The sequence below is a fragment of the Eschrichtius robustus genome, chromosome 13, assembly GCF_028021215.1.
Source record: "Eschrichtius robustus isolate mEscRob2 chromosome 13, mEscRob2.pri, whole genome shotgun sequence".
In the NCBI taxonomy this organism is placed as follows: domain Eukaryota; kingdom Metazoa; phylum Chordata; class Mammalia; order Artiodactyla; family Eschrichtiidae; genus Eschrichtius; species Eschrichtius robustus.
In genome coordinates, this window is record NC_090836.1 from 47,426,889 (window position 1) to 47,447,164 (window position 20,276).

A 20,276-nucleotide genomic window follows, 5' to 3' on the forward strand; every position below is an offset into this window, starting at 1 on the left:
CTCTCCATCCGCCGCGCCGCTCGCCGCACCGGCCCGGGCCGCCCCCACCGCCCGGCCCGCAGCGCCCCCCGCCGTCCCGGAGGAGGCAGCGCCCCCCGCCGCTCGGCCGCAGCGCCCCCAGCCGCCCAGGAGGAGGCAGCGCCCCCTCAAGGCGGGGCCGGGCGCGAGGCCAGCGGGCCAAAGCCGCCGAGCTTTCGGCCGCCCTCACCCCTCGCGCCCCCTCCGCTTCCCCGCCGGGCCCTCGCGCTACCTAGGACCCTCGGCCCCACCTCCAACTCCCGCGCGGCCCAAGGATCGCCGCCGCCGGGCTCCGCGGGCAACTGTGAGGACGTTTCCAACACCCCCATCCCCAACCCAGGCCTGGCTTTTCTGAAGCACTGATCCTCCTGGTGCAGGACCACTCCCTCCTCGCGCTAGTACCTGGAGAAGTGAAAAACCCTATCCCAGCTCTAAGCTTAAATCGCCTTCCCTGTTCCACATCTCATATTCCCATAAGTTTACTCTCAAAACGTCTGCTGTTGTAGTTTTACACGGAGTTGTGAGACTGTTTGATTAATTTACGTCTCCTCCACCAGGCAGTGACCTTCCTGAAGGCAGGGCGCCGTGGTTCTGCACACTACCGCGTCCCTGCGCTTACCACACGCTTCTGGTTCATATGATAGGTGCTTAACAAAGCCTGTTTGAATGAATGAACAAGTACTTGTGGGTCCCTGGTGGAGCACCCTCTGGAAGTTGTGGACCCTCCTTCCAGCTAGGTGGGCAAATGAAGGAATTCACAGGATCCCACCGCACCTTGGCAGCGCAGGCCTGTTCCCGGCAGCTTGTCCTCCCTGGAGGGGAGCAGAACTTGACACCTCAAAATATGCCTCTTTGGCATAAGGATTATTTTTAAGAAGCAGCAGACAGGGGAGAAGCTCTGAAAAGTGAGTAGAAGTTATGCTTTTGTAAAAGATATTTACATTTATAAGGGAAATGTCCATTTGTAAGGTACCTCTGTATACCAGGAAGAGAAGGGTTACTAAATGTCTAGAAACTCAGTTTTCCTGGGTATCTCCCATGTATACAGGAAGTATACATGTTGTTAAACTTCTGTTTCTTTTTTCCTCTTAATCTGTCTTTTATTATTTACTCAGCCAAGAACCTCAAAGGGTGGGGGAGAATTATTTTTCCTCCCCTACTTCCTCAACTCTTTCTAGAGTTCAGTGTCTCTGCTTCCACCCACCCTTCTCCTTTAGTGCAGCAGTTACCCTCCAAATCTTCTCCCCAGATGCTCCTGCCCAAGAATTGTTATCAAACTGAAACTACCTGAGTTTAACTGAGAGATGTGATCAAAATTTAAGGCATTGGCACCATTACCAGCTATCAGTCTGAAGTTCTCATCACAGCTTTTACTGTGACATTCACAGGTCATGAAGGTTTTTTGGTTGAATCTCTGTGGTATTCACAGGTCACGACTTCAGGCTCGCAGTTTTTTAGTTGGTCATATTTTTTATTCCCCTTTTGGTATTCCAGTCTTAGGGAGATCATTTGCTTGGTGGTTAGCAACTGACAACATGCATTTAAAGCTTTTAAGAGAATACAGGGGGCTTCCCTGGTGGTGCAGTGGTTAAGAATCCGCCTGCCAATGCAAGGGACACGAGTTCGAGTCCTGGTCCGGGAAGATCCCACATGCTGCAGATCAACTAAGCCTGAGCGCCACAACTACTGAGCCTGTGCTCTAGAGCCCGTGAGCCACAACTACTGAGCCTGCGTGCCACAACTACTGAAGCCTGCATGCCTAGAGCCCGTGCTCTGCAGCAAGAGAAGCCACTGCAATGAGAAACCCACGCACAGCAAGGAAGAGCAGTCCCCGCTCACCGCAACTAGAGAAAGCCTGCGTGCAGCAACGAACACCCAACACAGCCAAAAATAAATGAATAAATAAATAAATTTATTTTTAAAGAAAAGAAAGAGAGAATACAGGGCACAAAGAGACTACTATAACGATTATAAGCAGGACAATTCCCAATGTCTAGAGTGCACTTCAGAGCCATGGTGCCCAAGACCCAAAGCAATCAAAATCAAACAAGTCAAAGAAAGACCCCATTAGAGGAGTCACCTTTTTAAGCCAAGTGGCTTGTTCAGTAATCTTATGCAGCTGAGTTTCAACTTCCCCAGAAGTGTTAATTTAGGTGCAGTGGGTGGTGGTGGCCATAGCACAGATAACCTCCTTGTTCAGCTAAAAGAAAATCAAGAACAACTTTGGCTGAAGAGTCTAAGGATTTTTGTTGGGCAGGTATTAGTTTAGCAGCACATTCAGCAAAATCTTTAAGAGTTAAGGAGAGATTTCTGATCATAGCCTCATCTGTACTCACTCCTAACCAGGAGTAGAGGGACCTGCCAAAGGAAGCAAATCCTGAATCATGAAAGCCTCCTGGTAGGTCCTTTCTAATTTGATGATGAAATTCAGGGAAGTTGACCCAATGAGGTGTCTCAGTTTGTCTGTGAACAGTTAGGGGCACAGTTAGATAACCTAAAAGGCATTGCCCAGTTATGCACTAGCCATCCAGGCATTCCTAGGCCCAAGGAGAATGACAACCACCACAGACAAAGATAAATTCTGTCAGGGCACAAACCAATTCTGCTAAGGTGGCACTATTTTTTTTTTTTTAATTTTATTTATTTATTTATTTATTTATTTATTTATTTATTTATTTATTTATTTATTTATGGCTGTGTTGGGTCTTCGTTTCTGTGCGAGGGCTTTCTCTAGTTGCGGCAAGTGGGGGCCGCTCTTCACCGCGGTGCGCGGGCCTCTCACTATCGCAGCCTCTCCTGTTGCGGAGCACAGGCTCCAGACGCGCAGGCTCAGCAATTGTGGCTCACGGGCCTAGTAGCTCCGCGGCATGTGGGATCTTCCTAGACCAGGGCTCGAACCCGTGTCCCCTGCATTGGCAGGCAGATTCTCAACCACTGCGCCACCAGGGAAGCCCCAGATCAGAGTTTTTATGACAAAACCAGCAGTCTGAAATGTTACCCCCCCTTTGCAATGGCCTGGGACATATGGATAACGGTGTTATCTTTCCAGACCAATGGCAGAGTAAAGGAGAGAAAGAAAAGAAGTAAGGGTTTCAAGCTTAGTTAAAGTAGGAAGTCTTGATCTGATGTCTTGGGTGGAAGAAGTTTACATCAATGTCAGCTACCCGTCTTCTTTGTCAATTTGATTTTGAGGTCTCCAGCTGCTGTGCAGTTCCTAAAATCAGAAGGAGCCCTTTTTAATTAGGAGCTGTGGACCCAACGTTCAAGTTCCTTAAGTTTGGCTGCCATCTGGGTAAGACCTGGTATAGTCCCTTCCAAGGAGTTTCAAGGGCATTCTATTAGTGATTATTAGTGATTATTAGATTATTAGTGATTCCAAATTAGAAGGGTGGGAGAAAATTGGAAACATTTGTTTGGAGAGTTGTAGCCAGATATTTGAGGAAACTAGAAGAATTCAGGATCTAGTTTAGTTTTCAGGTATATTACAAAACCTCAAAGATAATTAACAGAATTAGAATCTAATATTTACAAAGGTGCAAACATAATTTTTCTCTCTACAATCACCCCATTTTCCCCCAAAGATAACACAACAATTTGTTTGAATTTAACTTGGCCTGATTAGTTACATAAGTGCAACAAGAGTAGTGATTGACCATATAAGCCCTTTTTCAGACTGCTTTAGTAGGAGTTTCAGATTGAACTCTTAAAAGCCTCTGAAGCCAGGAAGCCAAGCCAAGGATTGCCATCAGATTTTACCTGAAAAACCTATAGTTTGGGTGAATTCTCCTCTTCTCAAGGTCCTGAAAATATCCTGGGGTTCCTGGACCTGTCAGGAAATGACCTTCCTTACTTACATGGTAAGGCTGCCAGGAACTCTGTAAGTAGAGTACCAAGCTAATTTTTCCAAGGGGCTTTACTGGCTTTATAAAGTCAACCTTAGTTCCTTAAAGCTACCTGGTCATATCTGAGTCTATGCACATCTCTCTTAAATATGACATTTCAGTCAAAGCCTTGATAATGTAGCCAGCGTTTCCAATTGCATCCTGTTATAAGGAGAGCAGATTTTTATTGGACTTATGCAAATAACTAATCATATTGCCATGAGAAGAATACTCAAGAGTTTCTGAATTCTGACAGGATCAGGTAGGGAGAAAAAGTACATGTTTCATCTTTGTTTACAAAGGTATATGTTACCAAATTGCTGTAAATCATAGCTTAAGAAAAAAAAAGTTTTCTTAAATTTAGAAAAACAAGACATTAAGGGACCAGCAATGTTGCAAACAAAAAAGTCGTAAAATTTTAAATTCTCCTCCTCAGTTATTCAGTCCCATGTAAGTAATACTTGTTCTGCTTGAATCCAGTTTTTCCATTAGTTCTGGAAATTCTTACCTTGTTCAGTTATATGCTCTTAAAGTTGTCATAAACCTGTACTTACCAAAGTCCTTTCCATGAATCTTCTTGAAAATGAAGTACTTTTGCAGCTGATGTTGAAGAATTTGCATAAGGCCTTTAAGAACAATCTCTTTTCCAGTGTTCCCATTGATTACAACTGAACATCAATCCCTGGGGCAGCATTTTGATGATGGACACCTAGGAGGATGTAATAGGGGAGGCCTAGGTGTTGTTCTAGATACCTTTTGTGTTTTCAGTAAGATTTTGCCATTTTTGTAGATATTTATAGCTTCTGGAACCATCGTTCTTAGACATAAAATAGGCAAGTATGCCAGAAGGTGGCATGCTTGACTCTTTGGAGCTTAAGGATCCTGTTATATTTTTAGCTAAGATTTTGGGTCTCTTGGAGCCAAACTAATACCTAAGAGGGATGTGCCACTGGGTTGGAGACTGTGTGGTGTTTTACAAGTGTACCTCATTGCATGGAAATTTTATTGAGGTTGGCATCAATCTAAGCCATTCTATGACCAAATTATCCTAACATGGGATGGGAGTCTTTCGGTTAGGTGAGCACTCTAACAGATTGTTTTGTTGTTTTGTTTTTTTTTTTCTAACAGCTTTTAAGTGCTCATCAATTTTTGTAACTTTATGGCTTCCAAGATTCCCATTAACAATAGCCTTTATCTACACTAAGCGAGACAAACAAACATGTGCATCTTAACACACCAGCAGTAACCAAGAGATGTTACTGCAGCTTGGCCAAGAAAAGTCCCTGTGTGCACCACCAACAATTCCCATGGAACTGGGGACTGGAAAAAGATTGAACCAGCAGACCCCAAACAATGGGGATTGCAGACTGATTCCAAACAAATGAGGAGCTGCAGCTGCCACCAGCAGTTCCCAACATGGAATCTGGGGAAGGATTCCAAACAAATATGAAACTGCAGACCAAACCACCAGCAGTTCCCTGTGTGGAATCTGGGTACAAGCCAACAGCTGGGGTTTCTGCTCAAGTGGGGGAATTGTGGTCTGAACCAAGGGCTAGGGAATTGGGTTCTGGATGGAATCATCTGGTAGCTCAAGCTGACCTGCCCCAGATTGGAAAGTCAATTAGATAAGGAGCTTGACACAGAGAGTGGAGCTCAGAACTGAGAGGAACTTACTCATGGCCCTTGGAAACAATGAGAGAGACAGAGAACTCAAAAGGGTTTTCAGGGACCATGCCTATGTTTCCCGTTGAGTTGTTAACAAACCCCCTAAAGGTATAGATTAAAGTTTATACTGTTTATACTTGTGATATTGTGATTTATAATAAAAAAAAAATATTTGGTCATTACCCCCATTTCTAGCACAGAACTCCTAAAACACTTGGAATTTCCTAAGTGATGAGAGCCATAACGATGTCTTTTGTTATGCTACCGAGTGACTTTGGGACTGCACCTAAAGATGGGGACTGGTCACCAGGAGAACCAACTTTATGATTAAAAGGTTGGAGCTTTCAGTCCTAAGCCCCTGACCTCCAGGGAGGGAAGAGGGCCTGGAGGTTGAATCAATTACTGTTGGTCAATGGTTTAATCAATCATACCTATGTAATAAAGCTTCCATAAAATCCTAAAAGAACTGGGTTTGGAGAGCTTCCAGGTTGGTGAAAATGTAGAGATTCAAGGAGAGGAGGGTGGCATGCTCAGAGAGAGCATGGAAGCTCCACAACCCTTTCCCCATGCCTTGCCTTATGCATCTCTTCCATCTGGTGTTCCTAAGTTATATCCTTTTATAATAAACTGGTGATCTAGTGAGTAAACGGGTTTCCTGAGTTCTGTGAACCGCACTAGCAAATTAATGGAACTCAAGGAGAGGGTTGTGGGAACCTCCAATCTGTAGAGAGTTAGCAACCTGGGCTTAAGATTGGCATCTGAAGGGGTCGGGGTGGGGGACGTCTTGTAGGACTGAGCCCTCAACCTGTGGAATCTGATACTATCTCCAGGTAGATAATATTGGAGCACTGCTTGTTGGTGTGGGAAACCTCCCCCTCCACACACACTGAATTGGGTCTAGAACCGTTAATATCGAAGTCTTTAAAGTAAATCATCATGTAATAACAATAACACACATACACAAAGCTAAATGGAGAAGGGCCAGGAATTCAGCCCAAGGTCTTTTTGACCAGGTCCCCTTAGGCATCAACCTGTTTACAACAGGAAGAGGAAGGCCAGGATTCCTTCACACATTCTCCAAGCACAAAAACAGAAATCCGATTTAAAGTTTGTCTTCATTTTGCCTGGAATGCCCAGTACTGCAATTTTCATTAGTCCCACCAGAGAGCAACCTTTCTACACTTATGCTCTTACTTGGCAAGAACAGAACCACCTCGTGAAGCTTTCATGACCCAAATAAATTCCCCAGACTCTGCAAAATTACCCCACTTTTAAACCGTCTAGGTAGATCATTTTGAAAAGCCAACAAGATAACGCGTTGGAAAAAGGCTTGAGGATTTGGGGTGAGGGTGTTCTTTGACCTCTAGCAATAAACCTGACACCAGAGATACTGAGGTGAGTGCCCGCACCATAGAGCTGTGGGTCCAAAGTTGCCCCAGTCAGGTTCTGGGAAGAGAGAACTTTCACTGGGGTGAAGGACCTGCAGGAAGTGGTCTCTGGCTCCATGGCCCTGTCTTTACACAGCCTTGGGAGAACTGAGTGTCGACTTTGTATCAGGGTGGTTCAGGGTCCTGGCCAAGTCCCCTGCACCGGGCTAAGACATGGAGCCTGAGGACTTCCCAGGCTATTCCATTAGGGTACAGAACTCCCCTTGGGATCAGTGGGCTGTGATAGTTAGCACATCAGAGTAATAAAAGACACCCACACACACCTCGTTTAAGTGCCTTATGTACACTGCAGACTACTAGACCAGCATTACAGGGGCTGGTAAGAGATGCATTACAGAAGAGTAGGAAATAAATGTTTTTCCTTTATAACTGGCCACTAAGGTGGCCAGTTAACACTAAAAAGATCTGCTCTCCTCTTTCTCGGCCCCTATAGTAACTTCCCTGTCTATGCCCCACCCTAGCAAGATCAAGTGCTGTTTGCTTGTCTAAAGCCCTGCTACACTGTAAACTGTTTATGGATCACCATCTTATCCCCACGACCTGTTGCAGGACCCAAGTTCAATATTCGGCGACAGAAAAATAGTACAGTGCTTGGATGCACCCTCCTCTGGGGCTGGATCTTCGCACAGCCTTGATCCCCACTTCTCTTCTTTGAGTAGGATTCAGGGACTGATGTCTCCCAGGCCCATCCTGGAAATACAGACAAGCCATTCAGAATATCTGTATTTCTTTATCTAAATCTGGTCTGTGAAAGTCTTTGAGTGCTAGAAACCATCTTCCAAATTCATTTCTTCTTTTAATCACTAAATAAATCTTCTGATACTAATTGTATGAAGCAAGGAGTAAGACACTGTTGGGGAAACTGATATGTGTACAAAATATAGTTCCATTTATATATGATATATTGTGTGTGTATCATATATGTATATTTGTGTATGTGTGTGTGATGTAGCTGCAAGAGTCGAGAAAGAGGAAAACCCACCCACCAACCCACCAACCAAATACATCACTCTAGGTCATAATATGTAAAAATCCTTTATTGTTGAGGTGTGGAGAGAGACATCATATTTTTAGGATGCTACAGAAACTCCAGGGCAATCTATAGTCAATGCCTGCAGGGACTGGGGAGGCTCACTAGGCAGTTTCTACAGCGGGTGGGGTAGAGGGTTGGAGAAGGGGTCAAAGCACAAGAGTGTTACAAGGATGTGGGAGAGGAAGGGAAATAGGAGTGCGTGCACCTGGGGATTGGGAGAGGGTGACAGGTGTCTTCACGATGCAGCCCAGGAGTCCAGAAGTGGAGTGCTGAGGACCAAATAAAGAAGAAATCACATCTCTGTCCTGTAAAACTCCCACCAAACACCCACTGGGGAGGCAGGAGAGAAAGGGAGGGGCATCTGTAAGGGAGAAGTAGAGAGAATGGAAGTCTTAACCCTCAGCTATCCCTGTAGACTTTGATCTAGAGGACTGAACTCTCCTAGCCACAGGTGCATGCGTCTTCCCAGCTGCCATGTTTATCACTCTATGGTCTGAGGGGCCCATGCAGAAAGAAGTACTGGCAAAGTTCATAGCATCCTGGCATCCCTATGAGCCAGGCATACACACAGCCCTGTCCAATGCACCCTGGCACTAATGCTCCCCTGGCCTCACCCAGTCCCTCCTCCTCTTTCCAGAAACCTCCTAGAGGAAGGACAGGCCCAGGGATCACTTCCTTTTTCAGCAGTTTCACATGAATAAGATGGCACAATGATCTGTGTTGATCCATCTCATCTAACCTCCTTTAAATGCCAGCCCCCAGGGACCTAGTGTGTATTCTTCCCAGCACCTAACAGGTTGAGAATGCACCATCAGTGGTGAGATTATGAGGGCTGCAATTATGGTCCTGGTCCCTCTGAAAGAGCCTAGGTTCACCAGAAAGCATTAAAAGTAGATTTCCACAATGCACTTCTTTCTGCCATTTGTATAAAATACTATGGCAAAATTGCACTGTAATTATCTTTATGGCCGATGCATAACGTTGGGGAGTGTATGTCATCCAGATATAGCTGCCCGTATAATTATCTGGCCGTCGGCAGGACTGAAATAACAATCTAATGAGAGCAAAATGATACAGTAAGTACCATGTAATCAGTGAGTTACGGTTATTACGGCTTTTTGTACCCTCTTGCCCTACACTGAATGGGGGGCCAGACCCAGTCTCTGGGCCCGGGGAGTCACACACAGGCAGTTTCATTGAGAGCCTGCTCCTGGTCCTTGGGGCTCCCTTGAGACCAATGAGTGTGGGTAACAGGGCCGCAGAGAGAGGGGCAGGAGTCTCTGTGAAGACTGAGCCTTCCTGATCCCTCTCCTTTCCTCCCCTGACACCTTCAGTGGAAGCCAGTGCAAAGAAAGCCATCAGTGAGCTGCTATTGCTGTGTGTGGGAAGATGGTGTCGAGGCGGACGGTTCCGTGTTTTGACAAGACACTTCCCTGGGGGACTCACACTTGCATACCAAGTGGAAGAGCTGTCAGCCCACTCGGGCCCAGGGTCCAGCCCAGACAGCTCCAGGCAGACAGACCAGAGCCCGCCAGGGGCAACCCTGGGACCTTCCCCACACCTCCCAGACTGCAACAATCACAGTAAAGCCAACACACAGCACTGTGTGCCAGGCACTGTTCTGAACACTTTACCTAGACTCAAAACCACAGCCCTGCAAGATAATACTATGACCCCTGTTGTTCAGATGAGGAAATTGAGGCACAGAAGGGTTTTGTAACCTGGCCAAGGGACACAGCTAGTGAGTGGCAGATCCAGGATTCAAACTCAGGCCATGCTCATATTCATTCCACTGCCCAGAGCGATTAAGATATAGTTTCCAGCTACTCCCCATTAGATTTCAGAGTTTGTTGCATTTCTTCCTAAATCACCCTTGCAAATAACTATATAGTGGACCCGGTAACCCGAGATTCTGAATGGTCTGAATGGTTTCAGCCTGCCTGGGAAGCAAAATGCTTCACCTGTGAATAGATGTGGTACCTGTAATTATCAGATGATGATCTCTCCACCTTTTGCACAAATCACAAGAATGGAGTCCAAACAAGAGAAGTTGCTCATCAAAGAAACCCCAGGGGAAACCCCTCCCTTGCCATTTCCTACCACTCAGTCGTAAGCGGGGGTCCATGAGACTGGAAAGAGATGAGAAACAGGGCGTGTGTGTGTCTGTGTGTGTGTGTGATCACAGGCAAGCACACACTTCTAAGTGTCAGGCACTGGTAGTGTATTTAGGCCATTAATTATGAGCATTAATACACAGCATCAGAGGAAATGCTCCAATGCTCCTCTGGCAACCTACCCCCCCCCCCACATACACATACACAGTCCCCTCTCCTCTCCCTAAGTCCTTACCTCATTCCACGTTCGAGGGATACTTGAAGGTGCCAAAGCTGGGGACGTTCTCTTGGTTCATATCAATAGGAGTGTCTGGGGTGAAGTAAACAGTGTAGTTAGGAGGGATTTTTCTGCATATGACCTTCACCCTGACCCAATAGCAAAGGGCTGGCTATGCAGGACAGCTTTGGAAGACAGAGTTGGGAAGTAGAGGGATGCTCTGTTTGGGAGATGGGGGCGGGGGGGTGGGGGAGAAGCAGAGCTTGCCTGACCCCCTCCCAGCTGCAGCAGGACTATCTTATAAAGGTTTCCGTCCTGTGCTCCTGGGGAGGGCTGGACTGTGGATCCAAGCCGATTGGGTAGAAGGGGCGGAGGAACCCTCACTGTAGCTAAGAAAAGTCCTGTCTTTCCCTCTGGTGACAAATATGAAGCAGCTGACTTCTGCTACATCTTTGCCAGCACCCTAGCCCTTCCACCGACCTCCACATGTTCCTACCTGGCTGGATGTTCCTCTTGCCCATGAGACCCACAAAGAAGTCATGCATGTCACCTGCAGAAACAGGGCCAACATTTTCAGCAGTGATAGTGAGGGGCTGATACATTTCCCCAGACATGTGTCAAGACTTCTGAGGTTGGGTTTCTGGTCTCTGTTTCAGTGTCTCACCACAGCTTACTCCCCGCAGTTAGCAGGCTGTCCCCTAAGCCCACCCTCTCTGTCTACCTCTCCCTCCCCCGCATTTCGGGAACTCTCTAAAATTCTCCCACTCAGCAGGTGCCTGGCTTAGAATCTTCAGAGCCACCAAGAGATCCTCTTGGTTCCCACTAACCTACCAGTGGAGGGAGACTCCACCGTGCCCCGCACACCTGCTTCCTCTGGCTCTCAGCGGCCTCTCACATTCAGGAAAGGCTGGCTGAGCAGTTGCAGCTGGCATGTTGTTTGCGCCAGCTGAGCCGGGGCCAGCCGAAATAGTCACTGGGCCCTGTGCCCATGGAGCTCTAGGCAAGTGGTCAGCAGAGATCGGGAGGGAGAAGAGGCTACTCACGTTTCTGGGGAAGTGACGACTCCTTAGGACCTGTGAAGCAAGAACAGGCATGTAACTGGGGAAAGGAATCTGCAAAGTGATGATTAGAGGGGGTTCAGATCACAGCCCTCAATAATTCACTAAGCCATCTCCAGTCTCCTTCCCACTCGAAGGGGTCTCCCAGGCCTATTTAATCTTCAGAATCCTGCCCCACACGCCCCTCTGCCCGGGGCTGCTTCCTACCCACGCTAGCCTTGCTCAGCATTTTGAGCAATCCATCCAGGGAGACTGAGCGGCTGTCATAGAGTCTCCGGAGCAACGAGGGGGGCAGCTGGTAGAGATTCGAGTCCTTCTGGGGAGAGAAACAAAGAGGGCTGAGGAGGAGGCTCACACCCAATCCACTCACTCTTTCCCCACAAGAAATGGCCTCTTCTTGAGCTCATCACAGCTGAACTTAACGTCCTATTTCTTTCAGGATTTCCTCTGGTTTACACTAGAAGAGAAGTAGGCTCTCAAAGTGTGGTCCATGGACCAGCAGCATTGCCGCTGGGAGCTTGTTAAAAATACATAATCTTGGTCCTACGCCAGACCTACTGAGACAGAATCTGCATCTTAACCAGGCCCCCAGGTGATTCATAGGCACAGCAAGGTTTGGGAAGTACATGTAAAGGGAACACATCGGGCATCCCTGTAGGCCGACCAACTGTCCCGGTTTGCCCAGGTATGTGGGGCTTTCAGTGTTCAAGCTGGGACAGTCCCAGGAAAGCTGGGACAGTTGGTCATGCTATATCCCAAGCTCAAAGGGGACTGACCCTTGGGGCCCCCTCCCAGCTCCTGCCACCTCTCAGTGAGAAGGGCCATTGGTTCTTTTCTCCCTGGCACACCCGGAACCGGTTTGACCAACGATGTGGTTGCCCCACTAAGTGAATGAGCCAGGAATTCCCGCACTCCCAAGAAAGGCTCATCAGACAGAGCTAGTGTCTTCTGGTCTGTGCTCCATGATTGAGTCACAGACAGGACTCGGTCCTGGGGACAGGTGGGGGTAGGCAGCCAGGGCCACCAGCAATCCTGAAATTGCCCCCACTCTGCACTGTGTCCGTGGATGTTCCTCTCTCTGCGTTTCCCACCACCTCGCCCTCTCTTTTCTTCTCCATCAGGTTTCTACCTCTGGTTTTCTCTCCCTCTCCCCTCTCTCCCCTGGATTTAGAATTTCACGAAGGCAGCATGCTCAGAATGAAGCCTCTTCTTCCCCTCCACAGATGAACCCCATTCTAGACCTGCTGCCAAACAGGGGTTCTTTCTCATCTTGGTGGTTTCTTTTTTAGCAACTTGGGCATAGCAGGATGGTTGGTGGGCACACATCACACACCCAGTTTATTGCGGCTGCAGAGAGATAATGACAATTGATCATGTTTGGAGATTTTCACCTTGAATCTCAGCGGTGCCTCTCTCTCCAGAGCCTAGGGGTCCTTGGGCGGCTGAGCACACGCAGATGGGCATTTACCCAGGATGCACCCACACACGTGCCAACCTGGCTGCCCAGGCACACATACATCCTACTCCCGTTCCGTCCCAATTTCCCTCATCCTCTCGGACCTGCAGGAAGAAGGGGCAGGATGGCAATCTCTATTTTATTGACCAAGAGGGGCAAGGTCTCAAAGCAAGTTTGTCTCAGAGGAATAGACCCAGATATTCTGAGTGTCTCCAGCTGGAACTTTGGGCTCCACAGTGTCCAGCCCATATCTGGCACTCGCTGTGTGTTTTTTGAACTGGTTCTGGTCTTTTGGAGCTGGTGCAACTACTGCAAGGATGCCAACCTATCATGCCTTGGGACACCTCACCAGCTGGATGAAGGCTGGTGATCTCTCTCTTTGCAGAGCCCACAACTTCCCACGCAGCCACTTCCCCAAATTGTTCAAATACTCTGCGCACCTCCTGTAATGAGATGCTAAACAGATCTGAGCTGGAGAGGCAGTTAGACTTCACACACTGAATTTGTAGTAAGTTCCACCTGTAATCATCTTAAAAGCATTCATACCAATGTAACTGCTGTCTTTTCAAAACCTTGAGAAGACTTCCTCCCTGCTCTCCCCCAGTACCCCTACCCTGACAACTCCTACTCTTTTTCTTAGATGAACTTTGGAAATTGGGGCCCAACCTGTTTTGTGGGTTTTTTCCTATCCTGACTAAGCAGAGGCTAGAGGGGGACATGGGAGAGGAGGGAAGAAAGGGTTGGGATGTTAGGAGCACCTGAGGTTATTGGGGGTGGATGAGCAGGGGATAAGGGCATTTATTTGAGTTTTGAAATAAAATAATACATATAGCTGATAGGTAAAAGAGCACACAAACGACTATTGGGGAGAGAAGTTCTGACTGTGTTTCATACCATCCAGGAAGTGGGGAGGATCTGCCCCCCCTGCAAAGGGCCAGAACCTGAGCTGGACCATAGGGAACCTGAGACCACCCTATCCTACCCTCGCAGTACCATCCAATCACCAGGTCACCAGACAGTCAACCAACCAAACAACATATTAGTGCCGCACATTTTATGTACAAGGTGTCAAAGACACGCAGAGGGACAGAGACACGGACAGACATACTGGGAGAACATGAGGTCACTGGAGAGGCCGAGCTGTCAAACCCTCTGACGGGTGACTCCCAACCCGCCCGTCCCACCTTCCTCCCTACCATGGTGGGACAGGCAGAGTGCAGCCTATGATGCTGCCCTGTACTCTGCCGGGCTGGGTGAGCCAGAGGGGGTGCCTTACCTTGCTGTGGCTCCCACCAGGCACCCCCTGTTCCTGTGACTCCTCACAGACCGCCCCAAAACTCCGAGCCAAGCTGAGGGCCAGGATAACTGCAAACAGCGGGACACTCCTCATGATGCCTAGGAGCGCGGAGAGACAGGACAGGGGGAAGGCAAGGAGGAGGAGGACACAACACAGGTGCAGACATGGGAGACACTCACGACTAGCAGCCTGGCTTGACCCTGCTTCCCCAGCCCCCAACTCTCCCGCCCAAGCCTTAGTCTGGGAGAGTCTCTGAGCTGGGAGGCGCTTAGTTTCCCTGCTCCCCCATCACATATTTCCCCAGGATATGCACCTGGCAATGAGCAATGGCGCGATAATGTGGGGGACTCTAGCCTCCCAGGGAAGATAATAGATTTATAGGACGTGCACGGGTCTATTTCCTTAGTCGGCTTGAGGAGGGATCCTGGATGCTATTTTCCAGCCCTAGGTACCCCAAGACTTGGGCAAAAACTTTCTAATATAGGAAGAATCAGTCTGTACCCACAGGCTCCAAACATTACTACATCAACCCCCATTGATTCCTTCTGCCCACCTTCCCAGTATCCTGCTCCCCGATCAAAGGCTGCCACCTTTATTCCCTCCTGACTCTGCCCCTGTCCTTTGCTGCCAGCTCCCGTCCATCCAACATTCTGCCGCTTGTGCCTACCTGTGGAGCGGCTCTGAGCCTGGGGCAGATGCTCTGGCAGGATCAGGGAGCTGGCCGGGAGCACTGTCTGCTCCCCACACACGCTGCTGGTGCTGCCGTGAAGAGAGAAATGGGGAGTGGAGGGGCTTGGGGAATGTGGCAGGAGCTCCGGCCCAGCTCCCAGATAAAGGCTCTGGGACGGTCTGGGGGAGCCGGGGGAGGGGCTGAGAATCACCAATCCCAGGGTGGCTGGAGGGGAGGGGGAGGCTGGTGGGGGGAAGAGGGATATAGGCTGCAGCCACACACACACACACACACACACACACACACACACACACACACACACACACACACACACACACACACACACACACACACACACACACCACAAACCCAGCGGTGAGCGGGGGTTATCCAGCAGCCCACAGTCCAATAGCCCCTGAGCTGTGCATGCTAAGGGATGATATTGCGTACGGTTTGTCACAAAATTTCCATGCCGGAACCAACTCAATAGGTGCGGTCCCTGGGCTCTTTCTGCTCCTTGTCCACCCACCAGCTCTTTGCCCTTTAAACTTCCAGCCTCAACTGCCTGGCCGAAACAATTTCCGCCAGGTGCTGCTCTGGCCCTTCCACCACCAGGATGAGCAGGCTCAGGTCCCTGACGATTGAGAGGTGAGTCTGGCACACCCTCCAGTCCTCAGTTCTCCCTCTGTCCTCCTCCCAGCTGGAGGTGACCCATCGCGTTGGTCCTCAGACCAGTAGGCTCAGTACTTCTCCCCACTAGTGAATGCAGAAAACTCCAGGGTCTGCCCCCCTCCACCTCCCCAGTGCCGGCGCCTCTCCCCATGGCCTCCCACCCCACTCTTGACCCCTGCATCAGCCTGACGTAGTTGCATCCTTCCAGGGTTCTGACTTCTATCCTTCCTGCTGTCATCTCTGAAAGGAGGGACAGAGCACCACGGCTGAGTTGTTCCCCTACCCTCACCCCCACTCCAGCACTGATCTCTTAACTGCTTGTTTTTCTCCTCACAGTTGCATTTTTTCCCACTCTAATCTGTCTCCCTACAGCTTAGGCATCTTCTCCCCTGAACTTTCAAGCCTCTGGTTCACGTCCCACAGTCGAGGGGCCTTATTCTGCTCACTTCCCACCCAAGGTAAGAGAATCCCAGGGGAGAGGCAGAGTCAGGATCTGACCCAGATCCAGAGAGAAAAGACCCAGAGAGAAAAACATACTGCTGTAGACGAGGGGAGGGAAAGTGAAAGCCGGCTCCAGAGCAATCATCACTCTTAGCGTTTATAATGGGTGCAGAATTTGAACATTTGCAAGACGCTTCGGCAGAGAGCAATCCAACTGATTTTCATCACCTCCACCGCGTGAGTAGGAAATATTCCTATTTTCAGATGAGGGAACTGAGGCTCAAAAAGTTCAGTCACATGCTCTAGGACATATAGCTATTGGAGAACAGCCTCAAATTCAGGTTTTTCTCACTCCAAACCTCCCCTTCATTTTACTGCACTGGTCTGTACTTTGACCAGTAAGGAAACAGTTAAGTCTCCCAGAGGGAGTTGGGGGTCCACCTCTCCAAAAGACCTGGAGATTTGGGACCTTGTACTCTTCTACATCTTGGGATTGGGAAGAGAATCATAGCTCTGTTGCATATTTACTACAAAGACTTCTGCTCACCAGCACCTTCCCCAATCACCCTATTTAAAATTACTACCACTCCATTCTCCATATCCCTTCATTTCTTTTCTTCATACATTACATCAAACATACTGCAATTTTACTTATAGTCTGTCTACCCCACATCCCACCAGAATGTCATCATTATACGGGCAAGGACTTTCGTCGCTTTACTGTTGGATTCCTAGCTCTATAGTGCTTGGCATATAATATGTGCTCAATAAAAATTTATTTATAAAACAAAAAAGGAAGCCTGAGTCCAGCTTCTTGCATTGCGGCCCACAATGTGGATCCTCCACAGAGCCTCAAGCACTGCTAAGGTCCTGAAATGTTTGTCTCCCCACCTTACCCACCCTGGGGTTTGGGCCATACTGAGAAGTCATTCCAGCTTCACGGGGCCCCATGTTCATCCCCGAGTGAGGGCAGCAGCTAGGTCTCAAGGCCCCTTAATTATGTAAGAGGCCAATGGGGCCTCATTAAAGGCTTCCCATTACCCAGCTAATTACAGGGCTCCGTGGGGCAACCATGGCCCAGGACTCAGGGTTGGGAGCCTTTAGTGGAATAAAGAGTAGAAGTGGAAGGCTGTTTACATGTTAATGGCATGACTGGTTCATGCCTTTGAGAAGCTCAGATGCTATTCCTAATTGGACTTGGCCATCTCCCACCTCCTCCTCTTCTCCTCCCTCACCAATCTGGAAAAGGAGGTCCAAGCTGGGCAGGCTGGAGGAAATTGGGGGTGCAGTAGGAAGAATGTGTTAGACTGAGGGCTAAGAACAAAAGCCTCCTGGGTCCCATCTCTACATCAGCCTCCCTCCCCCACCAACCCATCCATCCCTGCCCCCAAGCCCTGGGACTAGGGAAGCAAGGCTTCAGCAAAGGTCCGTCATGAATAATGTCCTTTGATGATGAGGCATCTCACAGAGGACGGCAGGAGCCAAGGATGGGGGGAGCAAGGGAATGGCAGGGAGAATTGATCACCCCTTGATCTCTGGGATTAGCAAAGACGAAAGAGCTGATGCTAAGTCAGAGAGGTGATGAAGGAGGGAGGCTTCGGAGGGCTAGGGCAGGCTGGGCTTCACTTTGCCCACAAATCATATGCAAATGGCATGTAAAGCAGGTGCTGCAGCTACAGAGAACCTAGGTGTTTTTCCTTCGAACACTTACTCTTTATTTGAGCCACACCTCAGACACTAACTGTCGCTGGCCTAGCAGAGCAGGATCCCTAGCAGATCCTCCCTCTGGAGCCCCCCCTCTTTATTGCTGGTGCAGGTTGGGGGTGACCCAGTAAAACACTGAGCTGAGACGCTTTAGTTGGCCATTCCCAGGGGTCAAGGTGGGCCACGTGCCTGTGTGCACGAGCTGGCCTGCGTATGTCCACCACATGCACAGCTTGGGCGCAACATGTGGACCCCTTCGACATCCTGGAGGGGTGCTGCGGGCTGCTGAGGGAGGGGGCGGGGCCATATGTGACACTGGGTGGAGATACCAGTGAGGAATGGAAGGATGCAGAGTCCTGTGGCCAGGACACAGCCGGGAGACAACCCACAGCACAAGGAGAAGAGTCCCTCAGAGCCTGGGGAAGAAATGGGCTGAGCCAAGAGGGCTGAGCTAGAGCTGGTTTGTGCTGTGAGATGCTCGAGTGGCCCCTCTTGGGGGTTAGGGGACTCCAGGATGGCTTGTGCCCCTCAGAGGCTCAAACAGCCTAGACTTTGAGAGAGCTGGACTGGCTGTGAGCAGGGGTGGGCAGCAGAATTTTAGCTTCTTCCATCATGATGGAGCCAATTCAAGCCCTGTAACACAGGTGGGGAAACTGAGCCCCTATAGGCTTCAGGGGACAAAAACACACACTCCTGAGCTCCAGAAGAGAAGAGAAGCAGAGACAGGAAAGAGGAGGAGGGAGGGAGAGATGGGAGAGTAAAGAAGAGACGACTCCCCCACCTCCCTCAGCCTAGCATCTATCCACATGACTGACGGGGGGAGGACAGGAAAGAGAGCAGTGGCCCTAGCCCTCCCCCCTCCTACCATTCCCAGCCCGGAGAGCTGACAGTGCCTTCAGCCCTGGGAAAGGAAAAGCAGGATAGGGAGCAGCAGCTGCATATTCTCCTGAAATTGCTTCTGAAAATGACCAGACACTTCACTGGGAAAGTGACGACAATTTGGGCCCTGGGAGCAGGAGATGAGGCGGAGAGCGGGGGCGGTCAGGCTCTGGTCACCACCCCCCTCTCGGCCTGGTTCTGAGAAGTAAAGGACGGGAGAACTGTTGGGGGTGGCGGAAGGGTGGCCAGAGCCCCAACTCTGGACACGGCTCCCCACGACAGCTCTAACCCCTCACCCACTGGGAAGAGCTGCCTCCCTGGGCCCCATCTCAGCTCAGAGCAGGGTGTGCCAGAACACGGGGCTGGCTTGTGCTCTGAGGGCTAGATTAATCTGCAGGCAAGAGTATGAGCTAATCAGGTCTCCCGCCAGCATGATTACCTGGGGAGTGAGCTGCCTGCCAGTGGAAGCTGAGGTGGAGGGAGACCCAGCCTCAAGGCACAGTGAGCTCAGCGGAGACAGGGAAGAGGCAGGGAAGGTAGAGGTCCGAAAGGAGGCAGAGCCATCCAGACAGAAACAAAAGGCAGCCATTTGTATGCTCGCACAGAGCGCAGTCTACATTTTACTGCAAACCCAGGAGCTGCTTGTTCCCCAAAGGTAGAGAGCAGAGTGGGAGAGGCTTAGACAAGACAGAATCTATGAGGAAATAGCCATGAAGGAAGTGGGGGAGGGTGATATTTAAAGCATTATACAAACTCTTACGTGTTAACATTAGTCAGAGCCCACAGCAACGGGGACAAGGAGATGGTGTGAGACAGCTGGAAACCAAGAAAGAAATAATGACGATGACACATGGAAAATAAATGAAGACGATAGGGAAGAGGTCAGTCATAGGGATGGGAGAGTCCGGGTGGGGGGGGCGTGTCCCCCTGTCAAGTGCCACCAGCTGCAGGCCCCAGCTGTGGGGCAGTGATTAGTAAGATAACTGTTGGCAGCAGCCTGGCATCTCTGGTGTACGGAAAGGAAAGGGGCGCCAGGGGGCAGGTGTGACAAAGCCCAGTGCTGAGCTTGGGGTGGAGGGCGCTATGGAGCCGGGGACCCTGCATTCCCCAGCTCACCTCAGCTCGCATGAGCCCTCCAGCCTTGGGCCTCTTTTCGGGCTAAATCTCCAAAGGATCCCAGTTTCTGCCAAGAAACTCCCAGTTTCCTCACTTCTTCCCTCCAGGGACACACTTAATGAATCAGCTCATTGGCCACCTGCGACCTGAGCCCCATCCCCGACTGCCCCACCCCCACCCCCACCCCAGTCTCTCCAAACCCCGCCAGAGCTCAGCCGGTCAAGGAGCCCGGAGACAATTTCCCTTCTTTTTCATTCTTATTATCTGCATTAGCTGGCTCCAAGGAGCCTGAGGAGAGGAAAGGGAGGGGGGCAGAGGGTCTAAGTATAAGCCAGTGAAAAGATGGGGGAACAGGGACCCACCCACATGACCAAACGTTTGCAAAGCCTCTTGTTTTATTAGTGGGCAAAGAGGCTGAGGGTGGGAGGAAGCTAAGTTTGGAGAGAGGATTGGAAAGGATTGGGAGAAGCAAGGTCCTCTTCAAGGGTTCTGCACTCTCTGAGCCCCACCCCCCATCAGAGGGTTCAGGCACGAGAGCCTCCCACGAAGGTGGGCGGGTGGGAGTGGGGCTGGTGCTGGTCCAGGAAGAAGAAACTGCTGCACCTCC

At 49.8% G+C, this 20,276-nt stretch overlaps 1 protein-coding gene across 1 annotated transcript; it reads right to left on the reverse strand.

Moving 5' to 3' along the window:
• Nucleotides 1–10,395: 10,395 nt before the first annotated feature.
• TAC3 (tachykinin precursor 3) lies at nucleotides 10,396–14,280 on the reverse strand. Its single transcript, XM_068561392.1, has 5 exons — nucleotides 14,167–14,280; nucleotides 11,642–11,750; nucleotides 11,420–11,449; nucleotides 10,873–10,926; nucleotides 10,396–10,469 (listed from the first exon to the last, which is right to left on the reverse strand). Exons 1-5 carry the CDS (start codon nucleotides 14,278–14,280, stop codon nucleotides 10,396–10,398), a joined length of 381 nt encoding a protein of 126 aa, XP_068417493.1.
• Between the last annotated feature and the right edge of the window lie 5,996 nt (nucleotides 14,281–20,276).